General features: G+C 36.4%; 1 protein-coding gene across 2 annotated transcripts in view; it reads left to right on the forward strand.

The window, feature by feature from the left end:
* PTPN4 (protein tyrosine phosphatase non-receptor type 4) overlaps window positions 1-18,299 on the forward strand; it is a 54,630-nt gene that overhangs the window by 33,911 nt on the left and 2,420 nt on the right. The window contains exons 13-25 of one of the 2 annotated variants that reach the window (XM_088519545.1): window positions 436-570; window positions 1,870-2,028; window positions 5,834-5,993; window positions 8,049-8,132; window positions 8,215-8,271; window positions 9,601-9,757; window positions 10,425-10,591; window positions 11,456-11,546; window positions 11,631-11,692; window positions 12,464-12,610; window positions 14,528-14,656; window positions 16,010-16,158; window positions 17,752-17,887. In XM_088519545.1, coding sequence (XP_088375671.1) covers window positions 436-570; window positions 1,870-2,028; window positions 5,834-5,993; window positions 8,049-8,132; window positions 8,215-8,271; window positions 9,601-9,757; window positions 10,425-10,591; window positions 11,456-11,546; window positions 11,631-11,692; window positions 12,464-12,610; window positions 14,528-14,656; window positions 16,010-16,158; window positions 17,752-17,887 — 1,633 coding nt within the window. Of the gene's footprint in view, window positions 1-435; window positions 571-1,869; window positions 2,029-5,833; window positions 5,994-8,048; window positions 8,133-8,214; window positions 8,272-9,600; window positions 9,758-10,424; window positions 10,592-11,455; window positions 11,547-11,630; window positions 11,693-12,463; window positions 12,611-13,834; window positions 13,954-14,527; window positions 14,657-16,009; window positions 16,159-17,751; window positions 17,888-18,299 lie in introns of those variants that run through there. The other variant, XR_015913074.1, reaches the window with a different exon arrangement.

Raw genomic sequence — 18,299 nt, forward strand, 5'->3', positions numbered from 1 at the left:
AAATCTGGATATGTTTATTCATATGGATATGACTGAGTCATCCCATATGATGCAAAAAAGACAACAGGAATTCTTGGATGCATCATTTGAAGAGTCTCAGGATAAAAGGGAAGCACTATTTCATCAGAGATAACAAATATAGCCTCATCTCCACTCAGTTGTGCAAATGAGCCAGTTAACTCGAATAACGGATTTGTCAGATGCTGCTACGATATCAGAGCGATTGATGCTGCCCTGCAAAGTCCAGAAAGCAGAGTGCAGTACAGTGAGAAAATGCAGCGTTGTCCATGTAAACACCGTCTTGTGTTATGCGTTTCCTTTCTTCTAGATAGTTTGCATTCCTGTGATGAATCATCCACAGTTTCCTGTGGTGTGTTTTATATAATTTTGTTCTTCGTACAGTTTTTGGTCAGTCATTTTACTTTGTTCTTCTAGGTCCCCAAGTAAACCCTTGTCACGGAAATTAGTGAGTGGGATGGACTGGGAAGTAGTGAGCAGGAACTCGCTGTCTGATGACAGGTTAGAAACCCAGAGCCTGCCGTCACGCTCTCCTCCTGGAACCCCCAATCAGTAAGTAGAGCGGATGCTTCTCCCTGTGGAAGTGACTGCCCTCCTCTAATGAAAGTAGCCTACACTGCTATAGGAAAATTAATGTGTTAGAGACAAAATTCCCAGAAATACGTGCCAGTTCCCTGTTTGGAACATCTACCTTATCAGGAGGTAAACTATTTAAGGGAGAATTCTCATTGTAGGTACTTCTTGTTCCACCTATATGAAGGTACCCATATATAGCCTGTCATCATAAATTGAGAATTTCTGAGTTTTGTGTAGCATAGATAAAACTAAATTATTCATTTGGCTCAGAGGAAAAAAATCTGAGTAATATTTTAGAAGTAACAGTTCTGGATATTTTATTCATAGAATACCACTTCTTGTAAACATTGGGGAAAAGTATTTCATCCTAAATCGTTGAAGGTTTATCTCCCTCAGTATGTCTACATTTCTTTTATTCCTTTCAAATGTTATGCTTCTTACATGATAAAACTTTCTGATTTATGTTGATTGTTGGTGAGAGATGATTCCCAATTTCTTTGGGAAAATAATCAGTTTTTCTGATATGCTGGAGCTGATTTAGAATCAGTATGATCCATTTTCATATTGCATAAATCATAAAATTTTAAGGTTTTTTTGATATTGCAGCTTATTATTCAAAGGATGCAAAGTAATTTAAAATATTGTGTAATAATAATGCTTATACCTGAACATAAAAGACAAGTTTCAAAGCAATTTAGGAATATTAGATATGTCACTATCTTAATTTTCAAGCAGGAGAATTGAGTCACAGAGATGAAGGCTCCGAGAGTAATGATTTTGATTGATCTCAGAGGAGATGCTAGAGATGAAACGTTGATCTGACTGAATCCAGGTTCAGTTCTTCATGAGCTTATCAGAGCCAGGGTTTTTCACCTCTTGACTTGGTCTTGTTTCAGTCAGTTCAGTAACTTGTTCATTGGACCGTGTTACTTTCAGGGTTCTTGGAAAAAATAACTGATTTGAAAACCACTAGCTGTGTAGTGTTATGAAAATAAACCCTGGGTGCTTTCAAGAAGAAAACTATGAAGCACAGCATATTCATTTAGCCACGTAATGGTCTTAGTGATTTTTGAAATCATAAAGTGCGATATTTTGAAAAAGAATCACTCAAATAGAATTAGTCATTGTTTAAATTACTTAATAAAACTGTGTATATGAGTATAGGCTTGCACTGAGGGGGAAAAACATTATTTTAGCATGCCTGTGTTGTTCTGCAAGAAATATAGTTTAATAATACAATTTTTTCACACAGCATAACTCTGCTTTCCCTTTTAGTCGCAACTCTACCTTCACTCAAGAAGGAGCCCGTTTACGACCCTCATCAGTTGGACATTTAGTGGACCATGTGGTTCACACTTCACCGAGTGAAGTATTTGTGAACCATCGATCTCCATCTTCCACCCAGGCTAATAGCATAATACTGGAATCATCACCGTAAGTGCTCTTGGTTATTACTGTAGGGTAGCAGGCAGAATTATAAACTTAGTTTTGATTTCAGCACTTTTCTTGCTTTATATGTAACAGACTGAGTACTGGTTTAAAATCAAGATTAGTTATTTTAAAGGAGTGCAAATAAAAACTTCTCTTAGCATAAATTCTGTGACAAAGGGGAAACGCATTTATTTCTGAACAAAAATGAGTTATTCAAAGATCTGAAACATTCAAAAAGTAACTAGTAACGTCTTACATTTCTACTGAATCTTTAATTTTATATATATTGTATATATGCACATACATTTGTTTTATATATAGTATTAAAACATTTTATATATATATATATATATATATATATATATATGCATGCATACAAATAATACTATACCTATCCTCATAATTTTGTATGCTCATTGCAGGCAAGGAAATTGTGCAAGTAATTCCCAGCAGAGATCTATAAAATAAAACATAATTACATGTAAAATAAAACCTAATTGCATGTTTATAAACTTCATGTGTATATCCAGAAAAATTATGCAGCAAATGTGTTTAGACACTACTTTAAAATTGTACTTCAACTTTTTTTTTTAATGTGCAGAAATGTTCATGGGGAAAATTTTTTTCTTTATACCTTGCAAAATAATACAAGGTTTCTTTTTCATCTTTTTTCGTTTGTTTGTTTTTTAAATAAAGCACAATAGTTAAAACTTAGCCATCGGGTAGTTATTTAACTTTCAATGTTAATGTCAGTCCTTTGCCTGACAATACAAAACTCCTTGAGCCTCTTCTTTTTTTTTTTTTTAATTACTCACAAGGCAAAGGGGGCTCAAAACCTGAACACTTGTAGATGATTTTTTTTGTATTTACATTTTACTGCACTAAGGATGTAGAGGGCGAGGCTATTTCTCTTCCGAAGCAAGGTGCCTAAAAGAAATAGCTGCTGAAGGGGAGAGTGATACAGTTCTAAAGTTTTCTCTTCATATGCCTTTGAATTAGTATTTCACTAAAATTGTGATAGATGTTCCTGACTGTAATTTGCACTTGTTTATTAACTACCTTATTTCTTGTATAAGTCACCATAGAAATGTTTCTTAAAAAGAGAGGAAGTGGTTTTGCAAATTAGTTATGCTGCAATAGATGTTCTTTTTCATAATTTTGCACTTTTCCATGCTCAAGAAGAAAAAAAAATGCTGCTTTTCCTTCACTAAGTTGTTTTTTTAGGGACTTAAGAATTCCCCTGCTAAATTAAACTTAGTCTGTTATGTAGGAAGGCATATGTAAGAAAGTAAGCTGGCTAACCTGGCAAGCTGTAGGTTTAGTAGTTTCTTTAGGTATGGACTGAATATATATTTTAAAAAAGGCTTTTCAATGCAATTTAGAAGGATTTTTCAGTCAAAATAATGCAGTCTTTAATTCTGTATTTTTGTTTTCATCTGCATACTCTTTCAAAGTAAATTGAGATATTTCTGCTTGTACTTAATTGCAGTAATTACAAGCTAGAATTCCAAAAGCACATGATACACATTGAGCTTAATAAACTCACGGGCACATTGATGAAGTGTTTTAGTTCACTAGAAGGTCAGCGCGGGTCCCCGTCCCCCGAATACCCCGGCCCGCCCGGGTGAGCTTTTGGCTGTTGTTTCATCCTTACGCGAGGGGCGCAGAGCTGCTGCCTGCACAACAGGCGCGCTGCCCGGCCGAGCACAGAGCTCTGGAGCCTTTGCCCAGGGCCTCCGTGTTGGTTCTCACAGCTCGTTATGGTAATACATTGAGGTAGCTTCATTGCTGCTGCTCAAATGCTCCTTTAAGTTGCTTTTGAAATGTTTTCTGACGGTTTGTATGTTCTGCAGGAATGTGTTTGTGTTTCTTAGCGTGTATGTACAGGCGGCTGGTCAAACATAAGATGCCATCTCCTACTTTTTATTGAAATTACCTCTTTTGTGTCTGTATGAATGTGCCTCCCTCCCCCTGCCTTTTTTTCCCTTTAGTTTAAAACTCTCAGGAATTATTGTTGCAGGAAAATATACAACTATCTTACCCTTTGCTTAAAAGGCTGTAGAGCCTGTGCTGGCCAGACTTGGATGAATAAATACATAGAGAGTTAAAAAGCTCTGGGTGACCTTTGTAAATCAATAATTTGTAGTTGCTTTGCAAATTCATTTTGCAAGTGTTGGCAATCATGCTATCTTTCTTTCTCTGCAGTGGGAAATGTGTGTGTTTTTCAAAGGGAAATGTATCTTTTTGCATTCCCTTATCACACTTTGTGGAAGTTCATATTTTATGACATTTAAATTTTTCTTTTTACATGAAGCCATGTATCTGAGATCTGCTCTTTACTTGCACAGAAACCAAATATAATTTATTACCTTAGATTTTCTAACTTGTAGCTATGTGGAATACAGTGTGAGAGCCTTACGCTGCTAATGGTTTCCCATGGCTAGACCGGCTGAATTCAGTAAGACCATTTGTGTGGTTGATCTCTCTCTTTTTTTTTTTTTCTTCTATTTATTTTCCCCCCACATTGAATCCTACCTTTTGCTGCAAACTAAAGAGGCAGTGTCCTGTGTCTGCCTTGTGAGAATGGACTTTCACACCCTTAAAATGATTGACCAGGTGCATCAGCCCGGGCAGGAGCACCAGAGAGGCTCAGGGTACCTGTGTGGGTGCAAGGAGGAATCATCCCTCCTCTCAGGGGCATCTCTTTTGATTTAGCCATAACCTCTTGCTTCATTCTTAGTGGGTTTTGGATTTGTATCAGTGGGCCGTTGTCATAAGTAGCTAAATTACTAAATAATGTGTCATAGTGTGGTTGGCAGGGAGGAAAGCAAGTATCCTGGCTGGTATTTAGAAACTGGCATTCAACCAAGTTAATGGGAGCTATGTGCAAACTGCCCTTTTGGGCCTCTAAAAACATTATTAAGTATGAAACAGCATAATGAAAGATGAATCACATGTTTACGTAATGCAAATTATGCAGTTAAGCTTTTATTCCAAAAGGAGTAATATAGGAAATTATCCGTATTAGACATAAACACAGAGAACGTTTTTATTAATTTATGGGACAGTGCTTTCCAGATCTAAACCAGAAATACAATCTTTTCCTATTTTGTTCTCGGTGACAGTGTTAGAGCCTAACCAAAATACATTTGTTTTGAAGGCCCTCTTGACCAGTATTTTAAATCTACATGTGTTTCAAGTTCTCTTGCAATATAGACATGTACTTCTAAAATTTCATTTTTGCAATTTAAAAGTACCATTTCCAATGAGCTTTTCAAGTAAGTGGGGAGATATTTGAGTTGATTTACATTTGCACATCATTTTTATATATATATATATTTTTTTTTAGATCAAAGGCCAAAAAATGTGGGAATGCTAAATCATGCTGTTTGTGTTTTTAAGGTTTAAATGGCTGGCATTAATTTAAGATGTGAACTAACTGATTTTCTTATTGGAGAGTATATATTAAATTAGAGACCATTTTAGAAATAAGGTTTTAGTAAGACTAAAGAGTATAAAAACAGTGGATTTGAGAATTTTCATATATAAAGGGGGTAAGAGTGCTTAAAACATTTAAAGTCACGCATAAAAAGTGAACTTACTAGATCTGTGTACAGTTAAACATCCAAACATGCGCTTTCAATTTATTGCCACATAATAAATTTTTGATTTTCTAAAGATATGTACATATATACAGCTTGCAGACTCTTGAGTTTCTTCTAACAACTTGTTTATTGGACCTGGAATTTTGAAGGAAATGGCCATATCTAGTTATTGTTCCACTTCATACTTTTGTTTTGGTGTTTAGATCTCAAGAGACCCCTATAGATGGGCAGCCTCCTGCGTTGCCACCCAAGCAATTTAAAAGGAACAGTTGGAACCAAATTCATCATTCACACTCACAGCAAGAACTGGATAACCATATTAATGAAACGTTTGATGTTCCTGTGTCGCCCGAAAAATCCACAGTAAGTTGTTGGGTCCCGTATAGTTGTCTTCTAATCAGAAAGATAGTTTTACTTTTCTGAAGCTCAGTTTTGATACTTTTAGGGATTTGTTGTATTTCTGCATTACATTGAAGCACTTCCCTTATACATGCCATCTCTTTGCTAGTTTTCTCATTTGCAGGAGTAACTGTGTGTCTCTTGCCACAATGTAACATTGAAAATGGTATAAAGCATTTTACATGTCTTTATAACATTCAGTTGGCTTTTCAGCACTTGCAGAGTACTCTTGCTTGAGAAATTGTTCACCATTAGTTGTAAAAAAGGCATTGTAAATACTGGTGCTGGTCTGCAAAAATGCCTGTTGAACTTATTTCAAAAAGCTGAAGTTCGGCCTGAAACTCTCACCTACTGGCTCTTAGAGCAGCTGTGTCGGGAAAGCTTTCTTGGATTCATGGTACAGTTACCCCTGAGAATTTCCAAGGAGATGCTCCCAGGGGGTTTGCAGGGAGGAGTGTCCAGATCTAAACACAAGTTCCTCTGCCTCGTGCGAGCGTGTCCTAGATGAGTAAGTCTATTGATTACTGTGTGGCATGGGTGAGATCTGACTGATAATTTGGGGGAGTTTTGTCCCTATGAAAGTTTTCAAATGGTTCTTGGTTTTATACTGATGTGAGATAAGAAACATTTTGTGGGATGGGGAAACTGTTTAAAATCTAGATACAGTAGATACTGTATAAACAGTTTTACCCGCTTCAAACATTTGAAACTATGACTCAGGCTCCCTAAATTGATATTTTAGAAATGCCTTTGGGTTATTTTTATTTTTTATTCTGAACTCTAAGCCTGTGATGTTTTCTCAAGCTTCGCTGTCAAGTTAAGATTCACATCATACTATTTAATTCCTTATGGGTGGGGGGGTGTGTGTGTTAATAAAATGCACAAAAGTGAAACTCATAACTTAGGAGCATCTTGACAGTGCCGAAAGTTTTGCTTTAATTAAATCATGAAACAGATTTTTTAAAAAATTTCTGTTAGGGCTTACCTGAGTCATATTAAAGTTCTTTTCAGTCCTGAAAAATAACACCACCTTACTCACCAAATCTGTCTGCTCTGCATTCCGTTGTCTTGACCAAAATGACAAAAATAGCTTCAGTTGGGTTTTTAAACTCCTTTTAGTTCTGCAAAACCAACACAGCTGTGTGAGAATGGGCTACATTTCTCCATGCCTGTTGTCAATGAGGTTGTTTGCTGGGGCCCAGTGAGCTACGGATTTGCAGCCCCCCTGACAGCAGTGCACTGTTGTCATCGAGCATCTGGTTTGATCTGCTGATTGCTTTTTTATTTTGGGTACTACAGAAGAAGGAAAGAGGCATGACTCTCTAATTTTTTAAATTATAAATGTAGGAGTGTGATTTTTTTTCATAGTTTCTTTCTTGAGCTGAATACATTTTGTGTACTACTAAAACTTCTTCTGATGCTCCATCTCAGATATTTTAAGGAAAAAAATCCTCAGCTTTTTGACTTCATTAAGCTGTCTATTGTGCTCTGTTTGTCCTATGGGCAGAGTCTGTTCAGAGTGGTAGTGGGGCAGGTCAGCAGGTTCCTGAGAAGGTCCAGCTCAGGAACATTTGGAAACAGGACTGGGGGCATGGAACGAAGCATTTGCTACTAAAACAAAAGTATACCTCTATCTGCTTATTTTTTCTTACCATTGTGCATTTTTACTGCAGGCCTTTTGCTGCAACCTCAAAGTCTAGAATGTTGCAACTGAATAAATTCTGTTCTTCTTAAGACTGCTTGAAGCTGTCTAGTCTTTTCTAATGCTGTCTCTTTCTGACTTTGAGTTGCTGCTGAAAGAACACACTCTTAATTATGCCCAAGACTTTTTTCATTCTCACTCAAGGTAAGTAGAGCAGTTTGGATTGTTACTTGATACTTTCTCAAGTCCCCAGTATGAATTTTTAGCAAGGAATTTGAAAAATTACTGTATATAAATATTGTCATGTACATTCTCGTTCTAAATATTCTCTATGAACAAATTACTTATAAATATACTTTCTTTTTTTAATTTACCAGCCCAATGGAGGTATCCCCCATGACAATCTTGTTATGATCAGAATGAAACCAGATGAGAATGGAAGGTTTGGCTTCAATGTAAAGGTAATAATGCATCTATTCTCTCCCTATCTGTAGATTGTTTCTGATATTTATGAACTGTGACTAATTTAGTTTATTTTTAAAGGGTGGATATGATCAGAAGATGCCAGTAATTGTGTCCAGGGTAGCTCCAGGAACACCTGTAAGTTGTCCAAAAAAAAAAAAAAAAAAGTTTTTTTATTTCTGGGTGTGTATTTTGAAGTATGTGTTGAAAATTGGCGATTATTTTTCAGCTGCTCATGAAAATAAGCTTGTGTTAATATTTTCCTAGCAATACAAATTATTGGTATTAAGGTTTTGATGGAGGTGTATAACGTAAATTCTTCAATCATCAAAAATATTTATTTCTTGCTGAAACAAGTTTAAATTCCTGAAAATTGCATTGAGTTTTGAATGTTCACTATACACTGGTTCTTCATCTCTTTTGCCAGAAAAATGGTTTTACTTTATTACTTTTTCAAGAGGCATTCATATCACTTCACATAATTTCTGTATTGAGTCACATTCTTTTTAAAAATAACTAAAATGGCAAATCTCTCGTTTTAATGACAGATGTAGTTGAGAAAAGCCAAGATTTAGATTAAAATCAGACATCATGAGTCATTCATCAGGTCTGATTGACTGTTGTTACTGGTATTTAGTGACTATCAATAGTGACTTCAGACTAGGCACAATATTTTGATTGCCAAAAACACTGACCTGGTATTAAGCTGCTCTGAAGCCAGCTCTGGTTGCATCTTTTAGAAGAGAATTGAGTGAACTGTTTGCCTGTTAATGTTAAGAAATGCTGCCTTTTTTCTAGATAGGGCTACTGAATTGTCTGCAGACAGCATTGTTCTTTTCCCTGCTAATTTTCTCTAGTGTATTTTCTAACATAGTAATTTTAACTGAATGTTTTAAATAGCCAAACTACAAGAAGGGTTTTGGTGATGGCATGTGTTCTTTTGTATCTGCAACCATGGTTAGAGTATGGTATAATAATTATTTGCTGATTTCTTCTTGTTTTACTTGGATCTGTACATTTTCTTTGATCCCTATCGCCTTACTCCTGCCACAACCCGTGTGATATATGGTCCTTAAAGCTTTTAAACCTGTGAAACTGATTTGGACAAGGCTCAGTGATGTAATTCCATTCCCTTTGAAGATTTAGAGCGCCCTGCTTTTATTGTCTGTAGAAAATTTAATTCACACGGAGGAGCTCAGCTGAGCTTTCAACTTCAACCAGAGGTGTGGAGTAACAGCTGCAGAAAGACTCAGCACAGTGACAGTCCCCTGCCAGTTGCAAATCGATGTGTTCATGTGAATGTCACTGTCTTCTGCTTTGTGCAGCACTTAGATTTTTTTCGTGGCAACCATAGCAACTCGGCTGGTAGGCTTCATGTCCCTGAGCGTAGTTATTTTAAGTTGATATTTTAAGGTGACAAAATGGGAACGACTTGTTTGACAGGATTTTCTTATTTCTGTATTGCAGGCTGATCTCTGTGTCCCTCGTTTGAATGAAGGGGACCAGGTTGTACTGATTAACGGCAGGGATATAGCAGAACACACCCATGATCAAGTTGTTATGTTTATTAAAGCGAGCTGTGAGAGACACTCAGGGGAACTCGTGCTCCTTGTTCGACCCAATGGTGAGTGATCTATATGTAATACAAAAAGAAAACTCTTGTTCCCTCATTAATAGAAAAGTCCAAAAAAAAGCATATATTGACCCAATTACTGCTTCAAACTGTCACCCCCATCCCAACAGTGTTTGGGTGACCAGCTTGACCCTGCTTGAGCAGGAGCATTGGACCAGATGATCCCTAGAGTTCCTTTCCCACCTCAGATGTTCTGTTATTTCTAGAGTGACTCTGGGGTTCAATATATGTAAAACTGTTCCGTATGTTTTTAAAACTGTCCAAAGCTACTGGTATGATTCCTACTTGGTAATGCTTAATAGAAGTGCTAAAAATGCAGTTTAAATAACACCTTTTGCAATGTATTCAGCACATACGCTGTTGGAGTGTTGGCTGCAGATGGTTGCTGGGTTTAATTCTGTACCTCAATACAGTCACACAGCAATAAAACAGAATGAGAAATTAAATAATGCTTAATCAAAATGATTGAAATTAGAGTACCTCAGCCAGCTCACAAACTGTTTTTCTTTATTCATTTATTTGTGCTAATCACTTGTGTTCCCATTCTGTGTATACAAGTCCTCATGGTGACTTTGGACACTTTCTTACTCAGATAAAATAAAAGTTGCTGAACTAACCAACAGCATTTCACATTTGAGTCTTCATGTCCTTGTTATAGCCGTCTATGATGTTGTGGAAGAGAAACTGGAGAGTGAGCCTGACTTCCAGTACATCCCTGAGAAATCTCCACTTGATGGTGTCCATCAAGATGATAATGCTCTGAGGGAATCCATGATTCAGCTGGCAGACGGGCTTATCACTGGAACTGTTTTGGCTCAGTTTGATGTAAGTACTCTCTTGCCTTTGGCTGTGTAGAAGTTTTAAGTAATTACTATCCAGAAAGGCTTCAAACAGAGCCATTTTCTGCTAAGTTTCCATACAGTCAGTATCTTGTAGCAAAATAATTATGTTCTCAAAAGAATGACATAAAAATGTAGTCTTCTGCTGAAATACTACAAGTGCAGTTATCACACAGAATAATCCTTATGCTACTTTTTATGTTCTGTCACTTAAAAATAGCTTTATCGTTTGCTTCCAGCTTTTTGCAGTTATGTAATTTAAAAAGTTTCCAGATTTGCTTTTTTTTTAGTCATTTGGCTGATGCTGTTTGCAGGACAAGGGTTTGGGTAGCACACGATCAAAGGGTGGGAACCTCTGAAAGCAGGTTTTCTGCAGCAAAGTGGAGTGGAACTGCAGGCTGTGATTCACTTGCTGTCAATGAAGAATGAAAGGAGACCTGAAGCAAACGGTGAAACAACTGCAGGGTACCAGGGAGTCTATACCCTGTACAATCTGCTCGCCCTAAACCACCACGTGGCCTGTCTGTACCTGGTACTTCCCCTAGATGTTCATCCCACTGACTTGTGTCCAGATCAGTGCGTTTTTGGAAGCTCTACAGTTAATGTTCACTTTGTTTTTGAAGGAAATTATGGCTCCACGTGCTGGTTTTTTCAGTGAGGCCACAATAGAACTAACTTCATGCAGTGTTAGCTTCTGAATGGGGAAAATATTTCCATGGTTGTTGAAGGCTTCTTTGTCTGTTCAGTCACTCATGTTCTAAAAGTTGTCTCTAGGCAGTAATACACAAAAGAGTCTTTTGCATCTATTCTCTTTTGACCTTTTTTGTTTGCTTTTTGTTTTGTTTTCCAGCAACTGTATAGGAAAAAGCCTGGAATGACTATGTCTTGTGCCAAATTACCTCAAAACATTTCCAAAAATAGATACAGAGACATTTCGCCTTGTAAGTATGTGTGCTTGTGTATGTGTTTTAAAAGTATTTTATTGTGATTAATAAATAAGTAACATCTTTTAATTTTTTTTTCAGATGATGCTACACGGGTTATTTTAAAAAGTAATGAAGATTACATCAATGCAAATTATATAAATGTGAGTAGTACTTTTTTTTAAAAAAAAAAAAGCTTCTAAACTTAATTTAGTAGATTTCAATGCAAAACTCAAAAAAGCAAAATCTTAAAATTAAAGTTTTAAAGATTTTAGGCTAGAATGATGGATAAAACCCTGTAATCAGAAGGCTTGAAATTTAGGGTTGAAATGTTAGCTAATGCTACATGGTATTTACAGGGATTTTTTCAATTGTAATAAACCTCTGACAGAGGAACTCATTGCCACTTTTGTGGTGCACACTCATTGCACACTGTGACAGTAATGTTCAACATCAGTAAAATTTAATCTGAACGAACCTCTACATCCCATTTATTGTCATGAGCAAGAAAAAAAAAAGTACAGCTACTTATTTGTCTTTTCAGGAACAGAAAACAGAAATGAAATTCCAAGATTAAAAGTTAAAGAATATGCTTACACTTATTTTTTGGCAAACTACTCTGTTCTTTTTCTTGTATATTTCTTGTGTTTTTTTTTTTTTTTTTTAATCTTTAATGTTGGTTGCATGTGTTCATAGCAATTAATAACTGTCTGTGAAGTGCACCTGGGTAAGAGTTTTCAGTGCAAAGTACTTTAAAAGATTGTTAGCTACCAACTTAAGTAGACAGACTTATGGTAGATAGAATTAATGTGGTTGATTTTTCTGTGTTGTTTTGTACATATTCACTAAAAACTAAATCTGTGATGCCGGAGTTACATTGGTCAAGAGAATAGAGTTCTGTAAGGATTAAAATAATGATTTGTTTCTTGTCTTAGATGGAAATCCCTTCTTCCAGTATAATAAACCAGTACATTGCTTGTCAAGGTCCGTTACCGAACACTTGTCCTGATTTTTGGCAGATGACTTGGGAACAAGGCTCATCTATGGTTGTAATGTTAACTACTCAAGTTGAACGAGGCAGAGTAAGTAAAAGGTTTGCTTATATGCCATTTGCATGATATTCTAAAAAATCTGTTGCTGACTGCCCTTTAAAAGATTAGAGAAAGATCCTATTAATTATGCTTATATGTTTTTGATTTTTTTTCAGTGGCAGTTCGTTCTTAGTACTATTGCAGTTGTGACTCCTGTGTTTTAAACCTTTTGATATTGTTAATGTAGTTAATTTTAAAACTTGCCCCAGTGCTGAAATGCATTGAAATATTAATCAATTTCTTAAATTATTTATAGGCTTCTCTGGAATCCTTGTTGTAAAATAAAGAATTTACTGCTTAGGAGTTTTTTGTCTGAACTTCAAACAAGGACACTTGAAGAAGCTTTTGTAGAATACTGCTTTGATATGCATAGATCAATTCTTTAAGGCAACTTAAGTCATTTTTGTAGCATTAAGATCAAATACCATTATTTCAGGAGTATTCTCAAGAGAATACCTGTTAAAATGAAAATCTAAAAATTTTTACTAATGTCTATACAAATGCAAAGTATTAGCAACAGAAAAATTAAGAAAATAGGAACTAATAGGAACTGTGTATGGTGCTTCAGCTCTCACCCCAACCCCACCATCTGTAGTTTACCCATGGTAGTTTGATTCATTGCTTCGTCTTCATTCTTTGGAGACAGTTGAAACAATTATATCTGGTCATATACACAGCAAAATTCCAAAACTACCAGGTTTATAGTCTGGAGTATTCACAGTAGGGCTGGATGGTTGAGTGCATTGGCAGAAATGACAGTCTGAAACAAGAGCTTTGTGGAATTTCTGCTAACCTAGGATTTCTTTTCATGATGGATCAGGTAGGTAGTAGGTTATGAGTGCTCTGATCAATTCACACCTCAGGTCAATTATCTGTATATATACTAAATAGTTTTTAATAACTATGCATTTTCTGTGGGAGGTCAGGCGTCTAAATATAATTAAAATAATTAAAAGGGAGTTTAATGGTTTCAAACCATTTTTCAGTGACTCAATATTAGCAGCGCAATGTTGCCTGCTTCCAGGTAAAAATGATTAGAGGGAATTTCAGTACAAGTGCAAATTTATTGGAATTTTCTTTGCAGATCTGCTAAGAACAGACTTGCAATAGCAGTTCTCTGAGGCTTCCCTACCTGCTCAGTAATGATAGTTGTGGAGTTCTTTGGAGACCTGCTAAATACTGAAATAAAAGGACTTATCTGTCTTATACCCATAGGCAGACTCCCTGCTCTAAAGCTGATCATGAGGCTACTGACACCACTATCCCACTGCATGCCGGGTTGTCTCAGTGGAGCAGGAAGTCTGCAAATCTGGCTGCTCTTAAAGAATCGCCAGGTGGGTTGTAAAAATGAAAAAAGAAAGTACACTTGAGCTGAAATGACCTCGATAGCCATTAAGAAATAAAATCTTATTTTTTAGACTTTGCATTTACATTTGATAGCTGAAGTCTACCATCCACATCCCCTCAGATTCTGCATTAGTTTAGCAACTTGTTGCTTACAGCCTTCCTCTTATTTTCATAAGTTTTCTCATATAAATGCGCTTTTGAGAGGGCTGATTTAGGATTTTAGAGTGGAAATGTTTATAGAGCAGCTGCTCTGCCGTCGAGGTGTTGAGACAAAATCTTTTATAAATACGCCTTTTTAAAAGTTGTACTGAAATTACGAGGCACCCATCTTCAATTACACTAGCCTCAAGAGCTGGTGCCTCTGTCTTGCTGAAAACAGGAGCAGGAAACCTCCCTGATACTCTATTTCATAGGCAATAATTAATTACTCTTCGGTAAGTAAGCTAACAGTAATTACAAAGTGAAAAAATAGTCTTTACTGAATGTAAGGAACAAGAGATTAAAAAAAAAAAAAAACTTTGAATCTAAACATTGACATCTTCAAACATGTGTTGGCCGTAGGTTAAATGCCACCAGTACTGGCCAGAGCCATCGGGGAGCGCATCGTACGGGAATTTCCAGATCACGTGTCATTCAGAAGAAGGAAACCCTGCTTATGTCTTTCGAGAAATGACGCTGACTAACCTGGAGGTAAAATCGTAATATAGTTCTTGTGCTTCATTTGTGTGATCTTCAGTGTTAAACTGCCTAGTCAGACATTCTCTTCAGCTTGATGGCATAGCCACATAGAACTGACTCGTTTCTAGGAGACTTTAGAAAACTAGTCTTGCTGCCGAATACTTGGCTCGTTTGACTTCTGCTCTCAGAATGATAACGAACTTTTCATTAGCAAAATATGCTTACTGGCTGAATCACAAGAATTCCATTTCCCTAATCTTCTTAATTGGTTTTGAATCCCATTAAAATGGGTTAATATTTGAAAAACAATCTTTATTGCTGCCTTTAATGCCCTGGCTAAAGAAAGAGAGTAATTAAAGAACTTGAGAAACTAGTTGTTGTCTTAAAGTTTTCAAAACACCAGCTATTACTGGTGTTTCATTATTGCTACTGCAAAATCTTTCTTGAGAGGCAAGCACTTCTTAATTCCAGCTTGAAGACTGTGTAGCCCGTGTGCAGGTAGATGGTAGATCAATGTTGCTGAGGCATAATGATTTAGGATTGGCCACTAGATGTAACCAAGGACCTCCTAGGACATGTGTAACATGATTTCCAGGGCATGTGCAATTTTCAGGTTCTTCTCTTAGCCTTTCAGTCTCCAGAAACTTTTGGAAATAGGTATCTGGAATTTAGTTTACATACTTGTTTCTCAGTCCTTGGATTTTGAGATTAGATGCCACTTTTGCAGAGCTGCCTTTGGGGCAGTTTGCAGCTCAAGTCCTTTCCTGTGTGCTAGTGAGAGAATTGCTCATTTATTATCAGCAGTGGAACCTCTGTGGATATTTTCATGCCAAAAGATAATCTACTGTGTGGCAACTCCTGTTCCTTGAAATGCTGCTTTTTTACGCAGATTGTACAGCCTGTTCCTGCCAATAATCTAAGGCAGGTTTATTTGTTCATGATTCTTTGGGAGGTCGGGAGGAGGAGGAAGTAGGAAAAGAAGTAATATGCTTAATGTGTGTGCGTGTGTGTGTGTATATATATAGTATGCTGGATAAAATTACAAGTACAGATTAGGCCAAAACAATATTGCTATTCACACTGGGTCAATAGGAGGGCGTTGAATGGCCTGTCTGCCCCCACCCCACCACCACGAGGTCTGTCATTTGATCAGTAAGATATTAGCTGCTCTTGCTCAGCTTGTCTTGCTATAATTTGGGACTTGCATTTTGCTTGTACACCTACGGGGTAAGATTGACCGCTCTGCTAATTGCCTGCTGCCACTTTTATTACGGGCACAAGTTGTTATAAGTGTACCATTGATTTTCTTTTTAATTATTTTTTTTCCATGGGACCTTAATTACACTGAACAATTTCACTGATCAGAAAGAAGAAAGCCGCCAACTAACTCAAATTCAGTATATAGCGTGGCCTGATCATGGGGTTCCTGATGATTCGAGTGATTTCCTAGATTTCGTGTGTCTTGTGCGGAAGAAGAGGGCTGGCAGAGAAGAACCCGTTGTTGTTCACTGCAGGTATTCATTTTTTTTTCCAACTTTACTAAATCATCCAAACTAATTTATTTTCATTAAGAATTTTCTCTGTGCTTTGTTCAAGTAAGTATCTAGTGCATCTCAGTTCTAGGTGGGACAGGAAAGCTCAACATGTAAATGAAGCAATTACTTTTTCTTAACACAGAATCACATTTTGTTAAATATTTTGAGTGTCTGCAAGTATTGATCTGTCATTTAAGTAAAATGTAGGAAGTCTCTATAGTAATTCAGGGAGATGGCAAAAGGTATTTAGAAAGTCTTCCAGTGACTGTTCAGCAGAGCTCTATAAAGGCCAGATAAATAATCCATAATAAAAATGAAATAGTGAAATAAAAGACACTTTGACTGAAGTTTGAAGATTCTCAGGCTACATGATATTTTAACGTGTACTTTAAGATGACACATTTTTAAACTATTTTCAAGGTTTAACCAAAACCCTAAAGCTTTTCTTCTCCAAATAAATTTGTGTTCTTGTTCCTGAGCTCGTGCATTCTTGCCTTCCTGTGGCAAAAAGTTCCACATATTTGGATCTGATTATTTTAACAGTTCAGTGAGTTTATAATTACTGTACTAGAAGAGAGATTTGGTCACCCACCCTGCCCGTGCCATTCACGACTTGCTTGTCTTCTGTCATGTCTCAGTGTTTCCCCTCCATCAGTCATTTCTTGTCCAAACTTAAGAGTCCCAGCCTACATACGATGTTTATCATATGAAACTATCACACTTTCATCATCCTTGTTGCCATTCTCTGAATCTTCTCAAGTTGTAATGCGTCCTTACATTCTTTGACAAATGTCGCTTCCTTATTATTTCGATAGAGTATTCAACAAATAAGTTCTTTGTGTTTAAAGTTAGGAACTTAAAATCCTATTTAGCAATTTAAACATTAACAGCACATTTACATCTTGTCATAAAATTCCCTTAATATAATGGAAATACATATTAATAGCCACGATGCCACCTTCTGGTCAGAGTTTTAAAGAAATATCTTTGAATGTAGGGATTTGGTCTTCTGTTCATACAAGAATAAATATATTTTTTTAATTCTATTTTATTTCAAAATTGGGACACTTTTGAATGTGAAAAAAATGCATTTAAAACAAGCCAGTGTTCATGCTCAGGATAAAACGTTCAGCCTTTGAGGATTCCTATTTGAGATAGCATTTGTATATATGTAAAATGGGAAAGATAAATTTTTAGTATTGTTCTCTTTTAAACTGAAGATGATTTTAATGAAATTGTTGGTCTGAAATGTATGTGTTACAGTACTTAATGGGAATTGTTGTTACATGTTCATAGCAAGTTGGATCTCTGTAGTACTACTTAATATTAAGACAGTTATTACTGTTCTCATGCTTCAAAGGTTTCTGATAAGTGTTCTGTTCCTTATTCTCAAATGTGAAGATATGGATCACTTTAAGGGCATACGGTTTTATCAAATCAGCTGACATTCAGTAATGGTCATCCCAGTAATAATCAAATTGATTGGAAATGTACAGTGTACTTAAGAAGCATACATGTTTAAGTGTGAATTATTCTCAAGATGCTTTTTCATTTCATATTTTTTGTTAACAGTGCTGGGATTGGGCGGACAGGAGTTCTTATCACTATGGAGACAGCCATGTGTCTCATTGAGTGCAATCAGCCCGTTTATCCATTGGATATTGTACGAACCATGAGAGATCAAAGAGCCATGATGATCCAAACTCCTGTGAGTATCATGCTCGCTATTCTGTGTCGAAGAAGAACAATTTCATGTTAGGTATTGTTGGATATATTTTTATTAGGCTGCTGTTGATGATTTTTCAAAGAGGACACCTTTGCCTTGGCTCCAGGCAGAAATTAATGCCAAAATGACTACGGTTAAGAAAGGGAGTAGTGTAAAACACAAGCATAAAAAGGTGCAAGACAGGAGGAAAAACACACAAATCAATTAAAAAAAAAAAAAAAAAAAAGACCTCTGTTTGTAGGTCATCCATAGTTCAATGTTGCTGTCCAGTGTTCACATTCAATTGAATGAAATGTTTTACTGTGCAACTAGGACAGAAAAGATGATGATGGTAATAAGGGAAGAAGAATAAGGGATGATTCTGGCTGTTTGGGATGACTGTGCAGTATGGATT

Source organism: Tinamus guttatus, unplaced genomic scaffold (genome assembly GCF_059628265.1).
Source record: "Tinamus guttatus ecotype Peru unplaced genomic scaffold, ASM5962826v1 Tinamus_guttatus_pri_ptg000060l, whole genome shotgun sequence".
Lineage (NCBI taxonomy): Eukaryota > Metazoa > Chordata > Aves > Tinamiformes > Tinamidae > Tinamus > Tinamus guttatus.